General features: G+C 46.0%; 1 protein-coding gene across 1 annotated transcript in view; it reads right to left on the bottom strand.

Annotated features, from left to right (window-relative positions):
* The window catches only part of TXLNB (taxilin beta), a 238,289-nt gene that overhangs the window by 14,488 nt on the left and 204,912 nt on the right, over positions 1–18,889 (bottom strand). The window contains exons 7-8 of the mRNA XM_069725932.1: positions 10,797–10,871; positions 6,077–6,169 (exon numbers count right to left, since the gene is read on the bottom strand). Of these exons, the coding sequence (XP_069582033.1) occupies positions 6,077–6,169; positions 10,797–10,871 (168 nt within the window). The remainder of the gene's footprint in view (positions 1–6,076; positions 6,170–10,796; positions 10,872–18,889) is intronic.

Below are 18,889 nucleotides of genomic sequence, written 5' to 3'. Positions count from 1 at the left end.
TTCTAGGATACTTGCAGCCCTTGCTAGCCGACAGCTCCCATGTAGGAGAGAAACCATATATATCGGTCCTGCCACAGAGCCACAGAGGGTTCACGGAGGGCTTCAATCTCTTGATCAGAGAAGCCATGGGATGTGGCAGTGATGAAGCCCACTCAGGGGAACTAGGTACTCTGGGATAAGCTGGGATCGGTGGCGGAGGGTTCCTGAGTTCATTTATGGTGACCGGCTTCGGACTGGTCATGTGCCTTTAAGACAAGGGAATACTGGTCTTGTGCCTTTAAGGCCAGGTAATGCTGGTCATGTGCCTTTAAGACCAGGGAATGCTACTCAAATGCCTTTAAGACCAGGAAATGCTGGTCATGTGCCTTTTAGACCAGGGAATCTTGATCATGTGCCTTTAAAACCAGGGAATACTGGTCATGTGCCTCTAAGACCAGGGAATACTGGTCATGTGCCTCTAAGAACGGGGACTAATATGGGTCATTCATGTAAGTACAGGAGGGAAGAGGGCAGTACTTCCTTACCCGGCTGCAGAGTCGTTGAGCCCCTTTAATGCAAAAAACCAAGATGGCCACCTGGAGTGATAAGGTGATAAAGCCTCGCAGAGAGTGAGAGCAGCCATTTTGGAGGCAGAGCCACAGACACGATGTGGACGGAGCCTCGTGACTTCCATGAATAGGCCCAAGCCGGGGCCTAAACTTCTGCAGCCGGCGGGAGCAATACCAGGGGTAGAATAGAGGGGCATTGGGCCAGGAAAAGCGAATGCTCCGGTGCCAGACAGAAAATGCCAGAAAGGATGGGCGGAGCCGCCTTAGCGCGCCATAGTGCGGGCGCGACTTCCGGGATATGGCCTACACATCGGCCGAAGCCGGGGGCTAATTTTTTGCAGCCAGCCGGAGCGTTACCTTATGGAGGTGGGCCACAGGGAAGCCATGTTAATATCCCACTGCAGAGGCCCATCGCCGACTGGATCCACTCACCATTGGATCGCATCCCGGCATGGAGCCGACCGCGGATGACTGGGTTTCAGCGCCGAGGAAAGCGCGCACTGTGCTGTTCTGCTGCAGGTTAGGTATTGCAGCGTGGACGGTGCAGGGATAAAGCGATAACCCTCCATCCACCATCCCCTTGTTAGGGAGGTGGAGAGGAACCGTCTGCCTCCTTGTGCCATCCGCTTTAACAGTGGTGGTACAGTGGGGACTGCTCGGACGCCAAAAAGAAGGAGCCTCTGTACATCCATGGAGCTCAAGCCCTCGGGTGGACTGGGCAAGTTGTCCGGCAATAGGCCTGGCTCCAGGAGAGGAAACATAGGGGCGACAATCCATGTGCTCGCCCATTGCTGGTGTAGGGAGATCGGGATCTAAAGGAACCGTCGCCCTTAAAGTGAACTCAGGCATGGCTTCCCACATCGCAGGAGAGGGTACGGGGAGGTAACACTCCGCATTCTCGCCTGTTGATGGTTCGGGGAGATCGGAACCTTGAAAGGATCCGTTGCCCCCTTCACTTCGTTAATTAAAAAATAAAAATTTACAGAAAAGTAAAAAATAAAATAAAAACGACGGGGTCTGAACCAGACCAAAGTGCCTCCTACAGACACTAAGCAAGAACTGGTTAGCTGAGAGCCAGCAGGAGGGTGTATACTGCAGGGGAGGAGATCACTTACTTTGTATCACTTAGTGTTAGCCTCCTATTGGCAGCAGCATACACCCACGGTCTGTGTCCCCCAATGAGGCGAAGGAGAAAACTCCCATCTACACTTAAAATTCTGGTATTAAACCTTTCCAGAATAGTGGAAGCTGTTTTAGCTAAAGAGAAGGGGGTGTATGGATTGCGGGGGGCAACTTCATATTAACACCTACTAATTTAGAAACATATGCTTTAACCCCTATCTGACCTCGGACGGGATAGTACGTCCGAGGTCAGATCCCCTGCTTTGATGCAGGGCTCCGCGGTGAGCCCGCATCAAAGCCGGGACATGTCAGCTGTTTTGAACAGCTGACATGTGCCCATAATAGGCGCGGGCAGAATCGCGATCTGCCCGCACCTATTAACTAGTTAAATGCCGCTGTCAATCGCAGACAGCAGCATTTAACTACCGCTTCCGGCCGGGCGGCCGGAAATGACGTCATCGCCGACCCCGTCACATGATCGGGGGTCGGCGATGTGTCAGGATGGTGACCATAGAGGTCCTAGAGACCTCTATGGTTACTGATGACCAGTGGCTGTGAGCGCCACCCTGTGGTCGGCGCTCACAGCACACCTCCATTTCTGCTACATAGCAGCGATCAGCAGATCGCTGCTATGTAGCAGAGCCGATCGCGTTGTGCCTGCTTCTAGCCTCCCACGGAGGCTATTGAAGCATTGCAAAAGTAAAAAAAAAAAGTAAAAAAAAATGTGAAAAAAATAAAAAAAAATATAAAAGTTTAAATCACCCCCCTTTCGCCCCAATCAAAATAAATCAATAAAAAAAAATCAAATCTACACATATTTGGTATCGCCGTGTTCAAAATCGCCCGATCTATCAATTAAAAAAAAGCATTAACCTGATCGCTAAACGGCGTAGCGAGAAAAAAATTCAAAACGGCAGAATTACGTTTTTTAGGTCGCCGCGACATTGCATTAAAATGCAATAACGGGCGATCAAAAGAACATATCTGCACCAAAATGCTATCATTAAAAACGCCAGCTCGGCACGCAAAAAATAAGCCCTCAACCGACCCATATCACGAAAAATGGAGACGCCACGAGTATCAGAAAATGGCGCAATTTTTTTTTTATTTTTTAGCAAAGTTTGGAATTTTTTTTCACCACTTAGATAAAAAATAACCTAGTCATGTTAGGTGTCTATGAACTCGTACTGACCTGGAGAATCATAATGGCAGGTCAGTTTTAGCATTTAGTGAACCTAGCAAAAAAGCCAAACAAAAAACAAGTGTGGGATTGCACTTTTTTTGCAATTTCACCGCACTTGGAATTTTTTTCCCGTTTTCTAGTACACGACATGCTAAAACTAATGATGTCATTCAAAAGTACAACTCGTCCCGCAAAACATAAGCCCTCACATGGCCAAATTGACGGAAAAATAAAAAAGTTATGGCTCTGGGAAGGAGGGGAGTGGAAAATGAACACGGAAAAACGAAAAATCCCAAGGTCATGAAGGGGTTAAAAGCTCCTGTGGGTGTAATAATGTAGGAGTCCCAATTCTTCTGTGCACATTGCATATCTTCTACTGGCACCAGCTTCTTTATGAATAATTTATAGAAAATTTTCCCACATATTAAAGGGGATGTACCAGTTTTCTTGAAAAATGTCTTGTTATTAGCTGTATTGTCCATAAAATAACAATACTTGAGTATCTTTTCTTAGAACTCTGTGCTGTTCTCGCACAACCCATTTTAGTTGTCAGTTGGGTTTGCTCATACACTGTCTGATCAGCATTGATTGTAATGTCAGATTGTGTAAAGATTAACAAGGGACATGGAAATGCCTAGATGTGAATGTTTTCATACATTTCTAGGAGGAATCACAGAGGAATGGCACAACTCAGATTTCCAATATAAGATGTTACAGAAATGTTATTTCACAAGATTATTGACTAAAGCAGACATGTCAGGGGAGCAGAACAGTCATTTAAAGGAAAAAATAAACTACTTCAATGTAGGTTCGTTTTTCTGATGTTAAATAGCCAATACTATCTACTTGGCTATTTTTCAATTCTATCCATTTCTGGGTAAGCAAAGACATATATTAACCCCTTAGTGACCGAGCCAATTTTGTATTTAATGACCAAGCCAATTTTTACAATTCTGACCACTGTCACTTTATGTGATTATAGCTCTGGAACGCCTCAATGGATCCCACTGATTCTGAGATTGTTTTCATGTTATTGGTAACATATCTTTGATATGACTTGCATTTACTTCTGAAAAAATAGAAATTTGGCAAAAATATTGAAAATTTTGCAATTTTCAAACTTTTAATTTTTGAGCTGCATGCGCCCAACATTTTCTTCCCAGAAGAAGATGCCGATGGCTGGCACTATCCTGGGACACTGGAGGTACCGGGGGGCTCGTGGGACCCCATTTCTCTCTCCTCTGGTATGCTAGATTATATCAGGGGAGAGAGAAATAAATGGGAAATCAGACTTTTTTTTGCGGTCGCCGTCATTTGGTGAATAACGGTGATCACAACACTGGGGACGGTAAAAAACGATTTTCCAATGCTGCGAGGCACTATACCCTTATTTCTCAGTGCCGTTAAAAAGTGGCGCTGAGGAATAAGTACCGTAAACTGCTGCCATTAAAAGGCGTATCGGCGGTCGTTAAGGGGTTAACTTATTTATATTTACTTAGATTAACACAGCATTTAATAAATATCTTTACCTTTGTTCAATTATTATCAACGTATGATTAATCAGAATAAATATATTTATCTGAAATTGGTAAGAGGGTGCTTTGATATTAATTTCAGCTATAAGTAGTCCAGGAAGATTAAAGAGAATCTGTCAGTCTGATCAACCTTTCTAAGCTTTCTCTATTGGCATGTGGGTCATAAGAAGCTGAATAAAGTAATACTTTGATATCTGTGATCTGATGTCTTATTCCAGAGATATTCATGTTTTTAATATATGTAAATGAGCTGTTAAGATCTATGGGCCGGACACTGATCTGCATGAGATTATTTTACATGAAGGGGCAGTTACCAGTGTGAGACATGTAAGTAACAGAACAGGAAAACTGAACTTTGTCTCCTTCCAAACACATTTGCTGCAGCTCTCACAGCTCTGCTGTATTGTAACAATATTACAACCCTGTCTGCCTGTGAGATGGAAGCTCAGAGGAACCTGCAGATGTGTCAGTTATAATCACACACAGCTCTGCAGTGAGATCATGAGCGGCCATTACATGTCTCACACTGGTAACTCTCCCTTCATGTAAAATAATCTTTGGAGGCAGATTCTCATGCAGATCAGTGTCTGGCCCACAGTCCTGAACAGCTCATTTACATAAAAGAAAAACATGGATTTCTCTGGAATAAGACATCAGATCACAGATATCAAGGTATCACTTTATTCCACTTCCTATGACCTCCATGCCCATATAGACGTGTTAGGAGGGTTGACGATAATGACAGATTTAAAGATACACACCAAGCTCTTTTCTACAATCGCAGCACTTCGTGAAATGGTTGTACTCCACATTATAAATAGCTAAAATTGCAATGTCCTTGTAGAAACAAGCAACTTTGCAATTTCCTAGTTATTAAGAAATCATCTGTGTTCTCAAGAACATAGATATTTTTAATTTGATAGTTGACTGTTTATTGCCAAGGTTTGCAGCGACCAGTGATGCCCGATCTCCCAGAAAAGGAGCACAGTACTTACAAGCTCTTTGCTGTTGAGCTTGCAAATGTTGCTTTGGAACTGGCCGGACTGCTGGCCGTCCTCAACAAAAAGTAAGTTAGGAGTCGGTAAAATAATTTGCTCCTATGCTGAGAACAACTCTTTAATGTATCTTGCCCTTAATTCCATACAATTTTGCCTTGCTGCTCAGCCGCATATGAGGTTCTATATACTTCTCTGATAGTAGGGGTTATATTGGCTGTTATTGTTGGAATGGCAGGCTTTCTGTCCTGAAGAGTAATAATCCAGACTATATGATCATTTTATGTGGACAATATATTGTAGAATAATTTGGACAAAGTTTGGTGATTATTTGGGTTATGTATCATAAAATTAATTGGGCACCGCGGTATATGAGGGTATTACTTTCGCACTGCTCAGTTGTATTATTTAAGCGCTATATTGTTATTTGGATGCTAAATGGTTGTATTATTATATGATGTTATCAGTATTATGAGCTAAGTATTAACCAACAAGAGAAACATAAAGCAGGTCAGATAGTGTCAAATCGTGGAACAGAGCTGGTAAAATAGGCTCAAGTATGGGCATAACCATTACTGTTACCGGCGGCGGCTAATGACTGGATCATACTTATTGTTGTGTCTGTAGTCACATTCAGACATAACGTAATTTAGTAAAGCACTTTTATATATCTGAATGCAAAGTAAAATTTACCTTCTCCATTTCCTTTTTGAACGTTGTAAAAACCTCATTGCTTTTCGTCAATGAACTCTGGAACTCATCAAATCTCTCGGAGTATAGCGTAATCTGCCAGCAGAGAAAATGAGAATAATTAGCAGGATCTTGACAAACGGCACTTTTGTGGAAAAATGATTCATATTAATTCATTAATGGTATAAATCAAGAATGTAACATTATTCATAACTCTTTTGTCAAAATGTCCCCTATTTAGCATTTTTAATGATCACATATGGTGTTTGGGAATCATAATTATCATATCCATTCAAGAGTGCCACTAGATATTCCAATGTATTAATGTAGGAAGCTTTTCCCTCACATTCCTTGTAGCTGTATTATACTGCAGTATTCATTACCAAGCAGTGATGAAAACCTTTTAAGAACATAATTTCTAAATGGAAAGGTGTCACTGTCCGCGAGCTTACCTACTGTAGCCCTTCTGCAACTCCCATACATGTGAATGGAAAGAACAGATCATATGTGGCCACATCTCCATTTACAGTGGCAGAAAACCCCATTCTGGGATTTTGCACAAATGCCTGAGACGGGGACAGCCCTGTAACTCTAAAGCTGGTCATGCGCATTAGATAGCGGTCAATCGAACGATGCTTGGTCCGATCGTTGGGCCGACAGTCATCTCTGCCGTCAGTCCCATACACAGGAGCGCTCACTCGGCCGACAGCCATCTCAGCCGACAGTCCCATACACAGGAGCGCTCACTTGGCCGACAGCCATCTCAGCCGACAGTCCCATACACAGGAGCGCTCACTTGGCCGACAGCCATCTCAGCCGACAGTCCCATACACAGGAGCGCTCACTCGGCCGACAGCCATCTCAGCCGACAGTCCCATACACAGGAGCGCTCACTCGGCCGACAGCCATCTCAGCTGACAGTCCCATACACAGGAGCGCTCACTCGGCTGACAGCCATCTCAGCCGACAGTCCCATACACAGGAGCGCTCACTCGGCCGACAGCCATCTCAGCCGACAGTCCCATGCACAGGAGCGCTCACTCGGCCGACAGCCATCTCAGCCGACAGTCCCATACACAGGAGCGCTCACTCGGCCAACAGCCATCTCAGCTGACAGTCCCATACACAGGAGCGCTCACTCAGCTGACAGCCATCTCAGCTGACAGTCCCATACACCGGAGCGCTCACTCGGCCGACAGCCATCTCAGCCGACAGTCCCATACACCGGAGCGCTCACTCGGCCGACAGCCATCTCAGCCGACAGTCCCATACCCAGGAGCGCTCACTCGGCCGACAGCCATCTCAGCTGACAGTCCCTTACACAGGAGCGCTCACTCGGCCGACAGCCATCTCAGCTGACAGTCCCATACACAGGAGCGCTCACTCGGCCGACAGCCATCTCAGCTGACAGTCCCATACACAGGAGCACTCACTCTGCCGACAGCCATCTCAGCCGATAGTCGCATACACAGGAGCGTTCACTCAGCCGACAGCCATCTCAGCTGACAGTCCCATACACAGGAGCGTTCACTTGGCTGACAGCCATCTCAGCCGACAGTCCGATACACAGGATCGCTCACTCGGCCGACAGCCATCTCAGCCGATAGTCGCATACACAGGAGCGTTCACTTGGCTGACAGCCATCTCAGCCGACAGTCCGATACACAGGGTCGCTCACTTGGCTGACAGCCATCTCAGCCGACAGTCCCATACACAGGAGCGTTCACTTGGCTGACAGCCATCTCAGCCGACAGTCGCATACACAGGATCGCTCACTTGGCCGACAGCCATCTCAGCCGACAGACCCACACACAGGAGCGCTCACTCAGCCAACAGCCATCTCAGCTGACAGTCCCACACACAGGAGCGCTCACTTGGCCGACAGCCAACTCAGCCGACAGTCCCATACACAAGAGCGCTCACTCGACTGACAGCCATCTCAGCTGACAGTCCCATACACAAGAGCACTCACTTGGCCGACAGCCATCTCAGTCGACAGTCCCATGCACAGGAGCGTGCACTTGGCCAACAGCCATCTCAGCCGACAATCCCATACATAGGAGCGTTCACTTGGTTGACAGCCATCTCAGCTGACAGTCCCATTCACAGGAGCTCTCACTCGGCTGAAAGCCATCACAGCTGACAATCCGATACAAAGGAGCGCTCATTCTGCTGACAGGCATCTCAGCCGACAGTCCCATGCACAGGATCGCTCATTTGGCTGACAGCCATCACAGCTGACAATCCGATACAAAGGAGCGCTCATTCTGCTGACAGGCATCTCAGCCGACAGACCCACACACAGGAGCTCTCACTCGACTGACAGCCATCTCAGCCGACAGTCTCATACACAGGAGCGCTCACTTTGCCGAGTGCTCCTGTGTTTTCAATGGGAAATCCACCAGCTGATGTGTCAACTGGCAACTTATCTCAGGGACAAAAATGGGATTGGCAGTCCAAAATTGGACAGCTCTCCATCTGAGAGCAGAATGATGTAGAGGCAGAGACCCCTATTCTAGTGATGTATTCCTTACTGGGCTGGTTGTTGCAGATTTGATAAAATCACTACAAGTTCTCTGAAATCTTAGTTTTATAACCCGACCCACACCACTGATTGGCAGCTTTCTATGTACACTGTGCATATGCAGAAAGCAACCAATCAGTGGTGGGGGCAGGGTATACAGAGCTCATGAATACAAGGCCGCTGGTTTACTAGTTTTATATTTATAACCTGATAAAACTGATTTTATCAAAATTACAGTAAATAGCTCACTAAATGACACATCAAGGAATCAGATCTTCTGCCCCTACTGCTCTTTGATTAAGTGAAAAAACTTGGTGACAGATTTTCTTATTAATATAAGTATCCTCCCATTGAAGGAGCGGTCTTGGAGATGAGCATTTTTAAGTTTATGTGGCTTAATTAAAATGGGTTCCATATCACAATCTCTAGTAACAAAGGGAAATCTGGCAATTTTTACACTGGCTCCTGGGACTATTCTAGACTAAGTATTTGTGGCCTTTCAGGAAATAGACATGTATATAATGTAAGATTGTGCTTACCACATGTGTTGGGGGATACTCGCTTGGCACGGGATTCAAGCAGACGGGCACGATTTTTTACTTAAAACAGTCCATACGGTTTATTAAAAACATCATAAACCGCACATAAGCCAGGTTGCACATCACCGGCTTACACATAGTCCATTACTTCAGTAATGGACTATGTGTAAGCCGGTGATTTGACTTTACAAAGCATTCACTATTCAAGCCTGTGTCTCTCCAGTCACAGGTGACTGCACTGTTCATATAGCAGATACACTTCTCTGCCGTATACATCATTAGTTTGTGTCACTAAACACGCTGATCCTTATCTGACCAGTTGCCGTGGGTGCCCGCTCAGTTCATATAGTATCATAAGCACCAACAGTCTGTGGAGGTACCTTACGGGAGCTCTTGCTCCTCCTGCTGACTCCTTGTCAGTCCTCTCTCCTGGGGAAATTGCCTTACGGGGTTCACCAACTTGCCTGGCAGGCACACATCAGTCAGTCCAGAGCCACCAAAGGACGGTAGCTTCCCCAACACAGACCATTCAGGTCCACGGCCTCTCAGGTGCTCCAGGAAGACTCCACTCACAGGAGCTTCCAACACAGACCATCCAGGACCACGGTCAATCTGTGCTCTTCAGGGATCCAGTCCTACTCCCAGGACCTCCCAACACAGAAGCTTTCCACAGTGCGCTATTCAGGACGTCCATCCCACCTGGAACCATCCAACACACAAGCATGTGGCCTGTCTGGGTGCTATTCAGGATGTTTGTCCAACACCCCAGGCCACCAGGTCCAAAGCCCCACCATGTGCTGTTTAGGGAGCTAGCACTCCCAACACATAGGCTCTCCAGGACCTTTAGTTCATGGACCATTCAGATCAACACTCAGAGACCATGTGACAAGACCTCAGTCACATTATATGGTTGTAACCACTCCCCTAGATGGGAGTGTGTGTGTGGCTAGCTCATAGCTCATAACTAGCCCTGCCAGCCTCCCTTCATAATTATACCAACAACTATACTTGTGTGACTACATGTCCCAGAACAACAACATTGCTTTAAGCTGACTGCGACACACATACCGGCCAGTCACAACAATGCTGGACTTTGTCTCACCATCATATTTATGCATGCAACTGCCATGCACTCTCACGACCTCAATACGCCTCCGTGCGTACCCTGGATAGACCATGCAGTGCCCCCTACCTCTAACAAGGGTTACTGCATCACAATAGCCACAATGGTCTGAACCAGACCCTATCTTTTGTACTGAAGCATCTAGTCAGCATGTGAAAAGGTCATTGCGAAGGGAGGGGAGGAAGGTCCGCTTTGGCATCCCCTATTGTGATTAGTGGATCCTTTATTATCAGCTGTGTATAGAGGTGTTACCTGTTATTGTAATCCTGTCTGTGATAACATGGCGCTTTGTTAACTGTTCCTAAAAGGACAGGACATTTGTGTCTAAGAAAGCCCCAGTGGCCAGTGTGGAAATTGCAAGATTGCTAATTTTGTTTTGTTTTTTAATACAGATTGTGAAATAAAAACACCTTGCCATTTTTTTTGTTAAAAAGATACATGTAGCACAAAAAAACTGATTTAGAAAATAAACCATTTTCTGATGACACATCCCTGTGTATAAAAAAAATGACTTGCATTTTATTTTCCTGTATTTACCTGTGTTTTTAATACTGTTTCTTGATCTTTCAGCATTTTGGTCTGTAGCTTCCATTCTGCAGCCTGAGTAAGCAACTGGAACAAAGACATAATATGATTTAGTTGACAATCACTTGATACATTTTCATCAATAAAGCTCCAATATTTGGGAAAGAGTGAGAAGTTAAAGGGGCTGTCCATCCTTAACAAAATGTGGGGGAGGGAGGTCCTCAGCTAAAGGTGTCTGTTTTTGTTTGATTTTCCAGGTTGTCTGTAAAACACGTTGGCTGTCTGTACGTTTTAGCTATTTTGTCCTGAATGTACTAGATTGTCAATCTCGACTGATGCTCCACTCTTATTGCTAGCTCTGGGTCCATTCGTGTCAGCTTCGACACATAGAGCGTTCTCACAATCATTTTGGCAACACACAGTCAGTATGTTTTAAGAGGAATCTGTCAGCAGGCTTTTGCTATTTAATCTGAGGACAGCATGAGATAGGGGTTAAAACATTGAATTCAAAGATGTGTCACTTATCAGGCTGTGTGCTGTTGTTTACTTACAATGATTTCATCACCAGGACACTATCATTTCTGTGACTTCGCTCCACCCCCTCCTGTGATAAACAGCTCACTGTCAATAGACAATGTATATACAGAGCCTAGTGTGGGCAGGGTTAGCTTTCTCAGCTCTGCTGCATTCTACATTTAAAAACTCTGATTGTGTTGGAACTGCGGCACCCAGTAAACTAAGTGATACATAGTTGGATTCAGAGTCTTTTTGCCTACATCAGGCTGCTTTCAGATGAGGTATTAAAAACCTGCTGACAGATTCCCTATAAAGTGAACCTTTCAGCTGATTCATAATGCCCAAAATGTTTAACCCCTTTACCCCGAGGGTAGTTTGCACGTTAATGACCAGTCCAATTTTTACAATTCTGACCACTGTCCCTTTATGAGGTTATAACTCTGGAACGCTTCCATGGATCCCGCTGATTCTGACTTTATTTTCTCGTGACATATTGTACTTCATGATAGTGGTAAAATTGCTTTGTTATTACTTGCGTTTATTTGTGAAAAAAAAAAGGAAATTTGGCAAAAATTTTGAAAATTTCCCAATTTTCCAACTTTGAATTTTCATGCCCTTAAATCACAGAGATATGTCACACAAAATACTTAATAAGTAACATTTCCCACATGTCTACTTTACATCAGCCCAATTTTGGAACCAAATTTTTTTTTGTTAGGATGTTAAAAGTTAAACAAGGTTAAAAGTTAAACAGTGATTTCTCATTTTTACACCATTTTTTTTAGGGACCACATCACATTTGAAGTCACTTTGAGGGGTCTATGTGACCCCACAAAGAATGAACATGCTGTTTTTAACTTTTTTCGCAACAAAATTTAATTCAGATCCATTTTTTTTATTTTTCCAAGGGTAACAGGAGAAATTGGACCCCAAAGGTTGTTGTACAATTTGTCCTGAGTATGCTGATACCCCATATGTGGGGGTAAACTACTGTTTGGGCGCATGGCAGAGCTCGGAAGGGAAGGAGAGCCGTTTGACTTTTCAATGCAGAATTAGCTGGAATTGAGATCAGACACCCTGTTGCGTTTGCAGAGCCCTTAATGTGCCTAAACAGTGAAACCCCCGGCAAGTGACCCCATTTTGGAAACTAGACCCCCTTAGGAACTTATCTAGTTGTGTGGTGAGTAGTGATGAGCGAGTGTACGCTCGGGTGATCTCCGAGTATTTGTGACTGCTCGGAGATTTACAGTAGTTTTCCTTGCCTCAGCTGCATGATTTGCGACTGTTAGACAGCTTGATTACATGTGGGGATTCCCTAGCAACCAGGCAACCCCCACATGTACTCAGGCTGGCTAGCAGACGTAAATCAAAGCAGCTGCGTCAACAAAACTAAATCTCCGTCACAGTCACTCGGAGACCACCCGAGCGTGCAACGAGTATACTCGCTCATCACTAGTGGTGAGCACTTTGAATCCCCAAGTGCTTCACAGAAGTTAATGTGGCACCCCTAGGGGTATTTGCCACAAAAATAGTTACTGACAGTAAATGCAAATACTAAAATAGCAAGACTGCACTACCACCTCCGGCCAGAAGGGGGAGCTCCAGAGACTCCCCTTGATCCATTCTGGTCTGAGAGAAGAACTGGCAGTTGGGCTAAGGAGCTGAAAGTGAGAGGTCATACAGTTGAATCTCTAACAGCCCTGTGACTGTGACCAGGCCTAAATCACCGGCCTGAGGAGAAGAGGGATAGAGAAAAAGGACATTGTGAGAACCGGGTAGCATTAATCACTACCCAGAACAGGCGCAAAGACGGATACCGGATCCGTGGCTGTATTCATTACATATAATACAGCAACCGGAAAAACGTGAGGTGATATCAGCTTCACTAGGGTCGGACGCAGCAACAGACACAGAGTTCAGCGGTACTCCTGGAGGGGGTAAGCCGATAAAAGGACTCGGGTTGCCCGTCGAACCAGGACCCGGAGGGGACAGATTGGGCCGGCAGCCAGTTCACATACAGCAGCAGGGCCACACAGATATTGCGTACAATAAGAGGCGAAGACCCCGGCAGGGTCAAAGTAACTCAGAGTTCCCATACAGACTCCGGTGACAGGACTGGTTGTAAATCCTTTTTTGTTAAAGTAAACTGGTTAAACGTTTCAGTGCCTCAGTCTTTCATTTGGACAATAGCCATCTATCCAGGATTGGGATCATCACCGCTGGGAGAACCTGCTGCTGATCAAGTAAGTGCCTGTTCCCTCACGATACCCTTTACACTGTGCATTGCCTGAGGCCACAGCACCGGGTCAAGCCACCCGTGACACCCCCCTCAAGAGACAGACCCCATTGGTCCGGTGCTGGGTACCCCGGTCTCTTGGGCGTCACAATTGGCGTCACGAACAGGATATAGCCAGCCCGTATACCGGGTATTGTGTGCCGTGATTGGAGCCCAAAACTGTGAAAACTGGGATGAAAAATCTTGAAAATTGACTTTATTAAACAAAAATCCATTCCCCATTGAAAACTATTGAAAGTGACTTTTCCCCATTGGTTATAATGGAGTAAAGATGGCCGCCATCCCCTGAGGTAATCACTTCATAACCGTTAGGCACGAGACTGTTAATTGAGCTACGCCATCACCTGAGCCCCAGTCTAACTGAAAAACTTCAGAATCCGCCATTACAGAGCGCGTGGCGGGCGGGAGCAGCAGGGGGCGTGTCATTGTGGGCGGCACCAAGCTGAGCGCTCTGACATCAGAGCAAGGGGAAAATCGATCCTGCTGCACAGCGGAACGAATCTACACTATCCCGACGGAAGCGGAGGACCGGAAGGGTCCGGATTAACTAAGGGGGCACAGTATGTCGCAGCACGGAGATGCCGCAGCACCCGGCGACGCTAATGCAGCTGAAAGACAGAGTGTCGATAGAGAGTCCGGTAGCGTAGCGGTGCAAGGAGTGGCGCCCATCATGCCGGTGCTGATGCCATATACCCCGGGTGGCCCATGGCTTCCAATGTATGAAGGTGAGCCTAATACCCTTGACGATTTCAGAGAAAAGATGCTGGCCCATTTTGACATGTTCCCTGTGGGTGAAGTTCAGCGTGTTAGTCTCCTGATGATGCAGTTAAGTGGCCATGCTAAGCGAGAAGTCACAGCATGGGCAGCTGATCTAAAAGGCACTGTTGAACGCATATTTGCTGGATTAAAAGCTACATTTGAAAGCACCGCCAGCAGCAAAGCTAAAGTACGATTCTTTAATTGCAAACAAAAAGTTAATGAGGGCGTGAGAGACTTTGCCTTAAACCTGCAGGAAGCCCTTAAATCACTTACACTGGCTGAACCCATTTTTAACACCGGAGCGGATAAACTGCTAAGAGATCAATTTATTGAGGGACTCTACACCCCTTCTCACCGGGGGCATGTGAGCATGCTTGTTTTTAAGAACCCTGAATTGACATTTGCCCAATTAAAGGAGAGCGTTATACGTCTCCAGCTGGCAGAGGCACCTCGGGATCAGGATCCTGCGCAACTCATGGCAGAGGCTCCTCAACAACATGGAGTACCAGTGACATCAGCTACGTCCGGGGCCATTGCTAAGCCCCTGGGGCCCAGTACTAATGAGGCTCTTCAACAAAAGCTTGACTCTTTAACTGATGTTGTTGCTTCAATGGCTAAAACCATGCAGGAGATGAGAGGACCCAAGATGGAGTTGTCAAACCGTAGAGAAGGTGTTCCATGGATGAGACCCCGGAGATACCCGACATGGAGAGGACGACCCCGCGACCGCTACCAACCGGATGGACAGCCCATTTGCCGCCGTTGCCAGCAGCCAGGCCACTTTGCACGAGATTGTGATTTAAACGGGAATCCCCTGGGAATGCGGGCCGCTTCGCAGGAATGAACTTTCAAGGCCCAACACCCTGGCACGACAGGTACATCGGAGGACGACCCATTATCCCTATCGTGCTGGACGGAATGCCCCTCAACGCTTTGCTGGACACAGGTTCCCAGATTTCATCTATACCGTATATCCTTTATAAGAGGTACTGGGCTGATGCAGATATTGATAAAGGGCCCTCTGATGTTGAACTAGATATATGGGCCAGTAATGGTAAGTTGGTACCGAAACTAGGATTCAGGGAGATGACCATAAAGATTGGTAAAGTAGAATTGAAGAAACAGGGTACAATTGTTGTTGATGTTGACCGGCGGAACTGTGAACCAACTGTATTGATAGGAATTAATGTGTTAGAGAACTGCTTTTCCGAAGTCATTTCTGTCTTACAGCAAATTGCTGAAACTGCCCAATCCTGCCAGCAGAGAGTTCTCCGGAGGGAAATAAAAGTATTGATGTTAAGGCAACAGGTAGAAGTTGCAGGTGGAGAAATCGGCAGTGTGAGGGTAAGTGATCCAACATCTATTGTAATCCCACCAAAAACAGAAATGCTGGTATGGTGTAGAGCAGCCATTGGTACTAAGGGACGAGATTATCAAGCCTTAATAGAACCAGTGTACACCGACAGCAGGCCCACTATACTCACAGCACGAGGGATAGTCGAGGTACACCGGGGACGAGTGCCGGTACGACTTTTGAACTGTGGAGAGGAAGAGGTCACTTTGCCAAGGTATGCTACAATGGCAAAGCTATATACTGTTGACAACAATGCCATCACAACCATTGAGCCCTTAGAACCAACCTGTCAGGTGGAAGGCAATGGCTCAGATGGAGAAATGGAGGATTGGTGCCAACAGCTACACGTGGGCATAAATTCAACACCTACCCATCAAAAACAAGGGGTGTATAGGCTAGTGACGGAATATGAACAAGTCTTCAGTAAACACCCATTGGACTTCGGACGGATAGAAGGGGTAGAACACACAATCCCCACCAGTGACCATCCCCCAATAAAAGAAAGATATAGACCCATACCGCCCGCTCACTATCAATGTGCAAAAGATATGCTGAGGGAGATGAAACAGGCCGGGGTAATAAGAGACAGCTGTAGCCCCTGGGCGGCCCCTCTAGTGATTGTCAAAAAAAAGGACGGAACCATGAGAATATGTGTAGACTACCGGAAGATTAATAACATCACCCATAAAGACGCCTACCCCTTGCCTAGGATAGAAGAGTCCTTAACTGCTTTGAAATCTGCTAATTATATTTCCACCTTAGACTTAACAAGCGGGTATTGGCAAGTCCCTGTGGCTGAGAGAGATAAGGAAAAGACGGCATTCACCACACCAATGGGTCTATGTGAATTTAATCGCATGCCGTTCGGACTCTGCAACGCATCCGGTACCTTCCAGCGGCTGATGGAATGCTGCCTCGGACACAAGAACTTCGAGACCGTCCTCCTGTACCTAGATGATGTGATCGTCTACTCAAAGACTTACGAACAACACTTAATAGACCTGGCAGAAGTGTTCGAAGCCTTATCCAGGTATGGCATGAAAGTCAAGCCATCCAAATGTCACCTTCTCAAGCCAAAGGTACAGTACCTGGGACACATCGTGAGTTCGGAGGGAGTAGCACCAGATCCCGAGAAAATAAGCGCCATAAGGGATTGGCCAAGACCTACCAGCGCAGAAGAAGTGAGACAATTCCTGGGATTGGTGGGTTACTATCGCAGATTTATAAAAGGATTTACCAAGTTGGCAGCACCCTTGCAAGACACCTTGGTAGGGCAGACGAAGAAACCTTCAAACCGAAACCCTCCTTTTCAGTGGAACGACGAAAGGGAAGACTCCTTTGAACAACTAAAGAAGGCACTAACCGGAGAAGAGGTTCTGGCATACCCAGATTACCATCAACCTTTCATCCTCTACACCGATGCCAGTAATGTGGGACTAGGAGCGGTGCTGTCACAAAAGCAAGAAGGTCGGGAGAAAGTCATCGCCTTTGCAAGTAGAAAGCTCCGGCCTACTGAAAGAAATTCAGAAAATTACAGCTCCTTCAAATTGGAACTACTGGCAGTAGTTTGGGCTGTGACTGAACGTTTCAAACACTATCTGGCCGCTGCAGAATTTATTGTCTATACTGACAACAATCCGTTGACCCACCTGGACACAGCCAAATTAGGTGCGTTAGAACAGCGATGGATAGCCCGGTTATCTAATTACAACTTCAATATCAAGTATCGAGCAGGTCGCAAGAATGGAAATGCCGATGCCCTATCCCGGATGCCACACTTGAGAGATGTAGAAGAAGAAATGGGGGAGCTTGAAGAAATTGAACTACTAGCCTTCCATCATCCCAAGGCGAAACATCATCAGTCAAGTACCTATCAGAAACAACAAGAGGTGAATTTAAATCCGTTAGCACACCATAGATGGGCTGACACCCAAGACAGCAATCCGGCTGTGAAGTTGGTGAAGGAACTGTTAACTGAGCAAAGTGCATATCCCGATGAGGATGCCCCAGAAGAGACGCATCAACTCTGGAAAGAGAGAGGCAAAATGTTCCTGTATCAAGGGAAGCTCTGTAGAAGGTACACCAATCCGAAAACACATGAATTGGTTTGGCAGATTATCGTGCCTAAACAAGATGTCAAGATGGTCCTCGAAGCTTACCATAATGGTGCTGGTCACTTCGGTTGGAAAAAGTTAGAAGTACTTCTAAGAGAAAGATTTTATTGGGTCGGGATGAGAAAATCAATCGAACAGTGGTGCAGAAATTGTGGCCCGTGCAACCTCAGAAGAAACGATCAAAAGAACCAAAGAGCACCACTGCAGCCCATAATCACCAAACAACCACTTGAACTTGTAGCCATGGACCACGTGAAGTTGACACCAAGCCGGTCTGGCTATGTCTATGCCTTGACCATCGTGGACCATTATTCACGCTTCTTGGTAGTAGTACCCGTAAAAGATCTGACAGCAAAAACAGCAGCCAAAGCGTTCCAAACGTACTTTTGTAGACCCCATGGATATCCGGAACAGGTTCTCACCGACCAAGGTACAGCCTTTGAATCAGAGATCTTCAGAGAATTCTGTAATATGTATGGTTGCAAAAAGATCCGGACGACGGCCTATCATCCACAAACAAACGGCTTATGCGAGAAGATGAACCATATTGTAATAGAACTACTAAAGACTTTACCTGAGGCAGAAAGGAATCAATGGCCAGAGAAATTGCCTGACTTGGTGGATCTGTATAATCATGTCCCGGTGAGTTCCACCAATTGCACCCCAGCTTACCTTATGCGTGCAAGACCCGGCCAATTACCAATCGATCTAGAAATGGGAATTCTGAAACCAGACGCAGAAGTCCAAGACTCCAATTGGGATATCATACGGCAAAAGCAGTATCGCCAAGTGCAAGAGAGTGTGGAAAGAAGCCTTCAGCAAACTAGAGAAAGACAAGAGCGAACTTTCAACCAGAATGCTCTAGCGACCCCATTAAGACCAGGTGACCAAGTGCTCAAGAGAAATCGTCGAACCAATAAACTGGACAATCAGTGGGAAGCCGTACCCTGCACAGTTTTACCAACAAGAGTGGATAATCCTAAAATGTGTCTCATTAGCAAAAACGGAGGCTTAACATCTGTACTAGTGTCAAGAGACAATCTTAAATTATGTCCGGAAGCATTGA

The sequence above is a fragment of the Ranitomeya imitator genome, chromosome 5, assembly GCF_032444005.1.
Source record: "Ranitomeya imitator isolate aRanImi1 chromosome 5, aRanImi1.pri, whole genome shotgun sequence".
Lineage (NCBI taxonomy): Eukaryota > Metazoa > Chordata > Amphibia > Anura > Dendrobatidae > Ranitomeya > Ranitomeya imitator.
The sequence above is the reverse complement of the archived record's forward strand: the minus strand, read 5'-3'. Positions and strand labels throughout refer to the sequence as shown.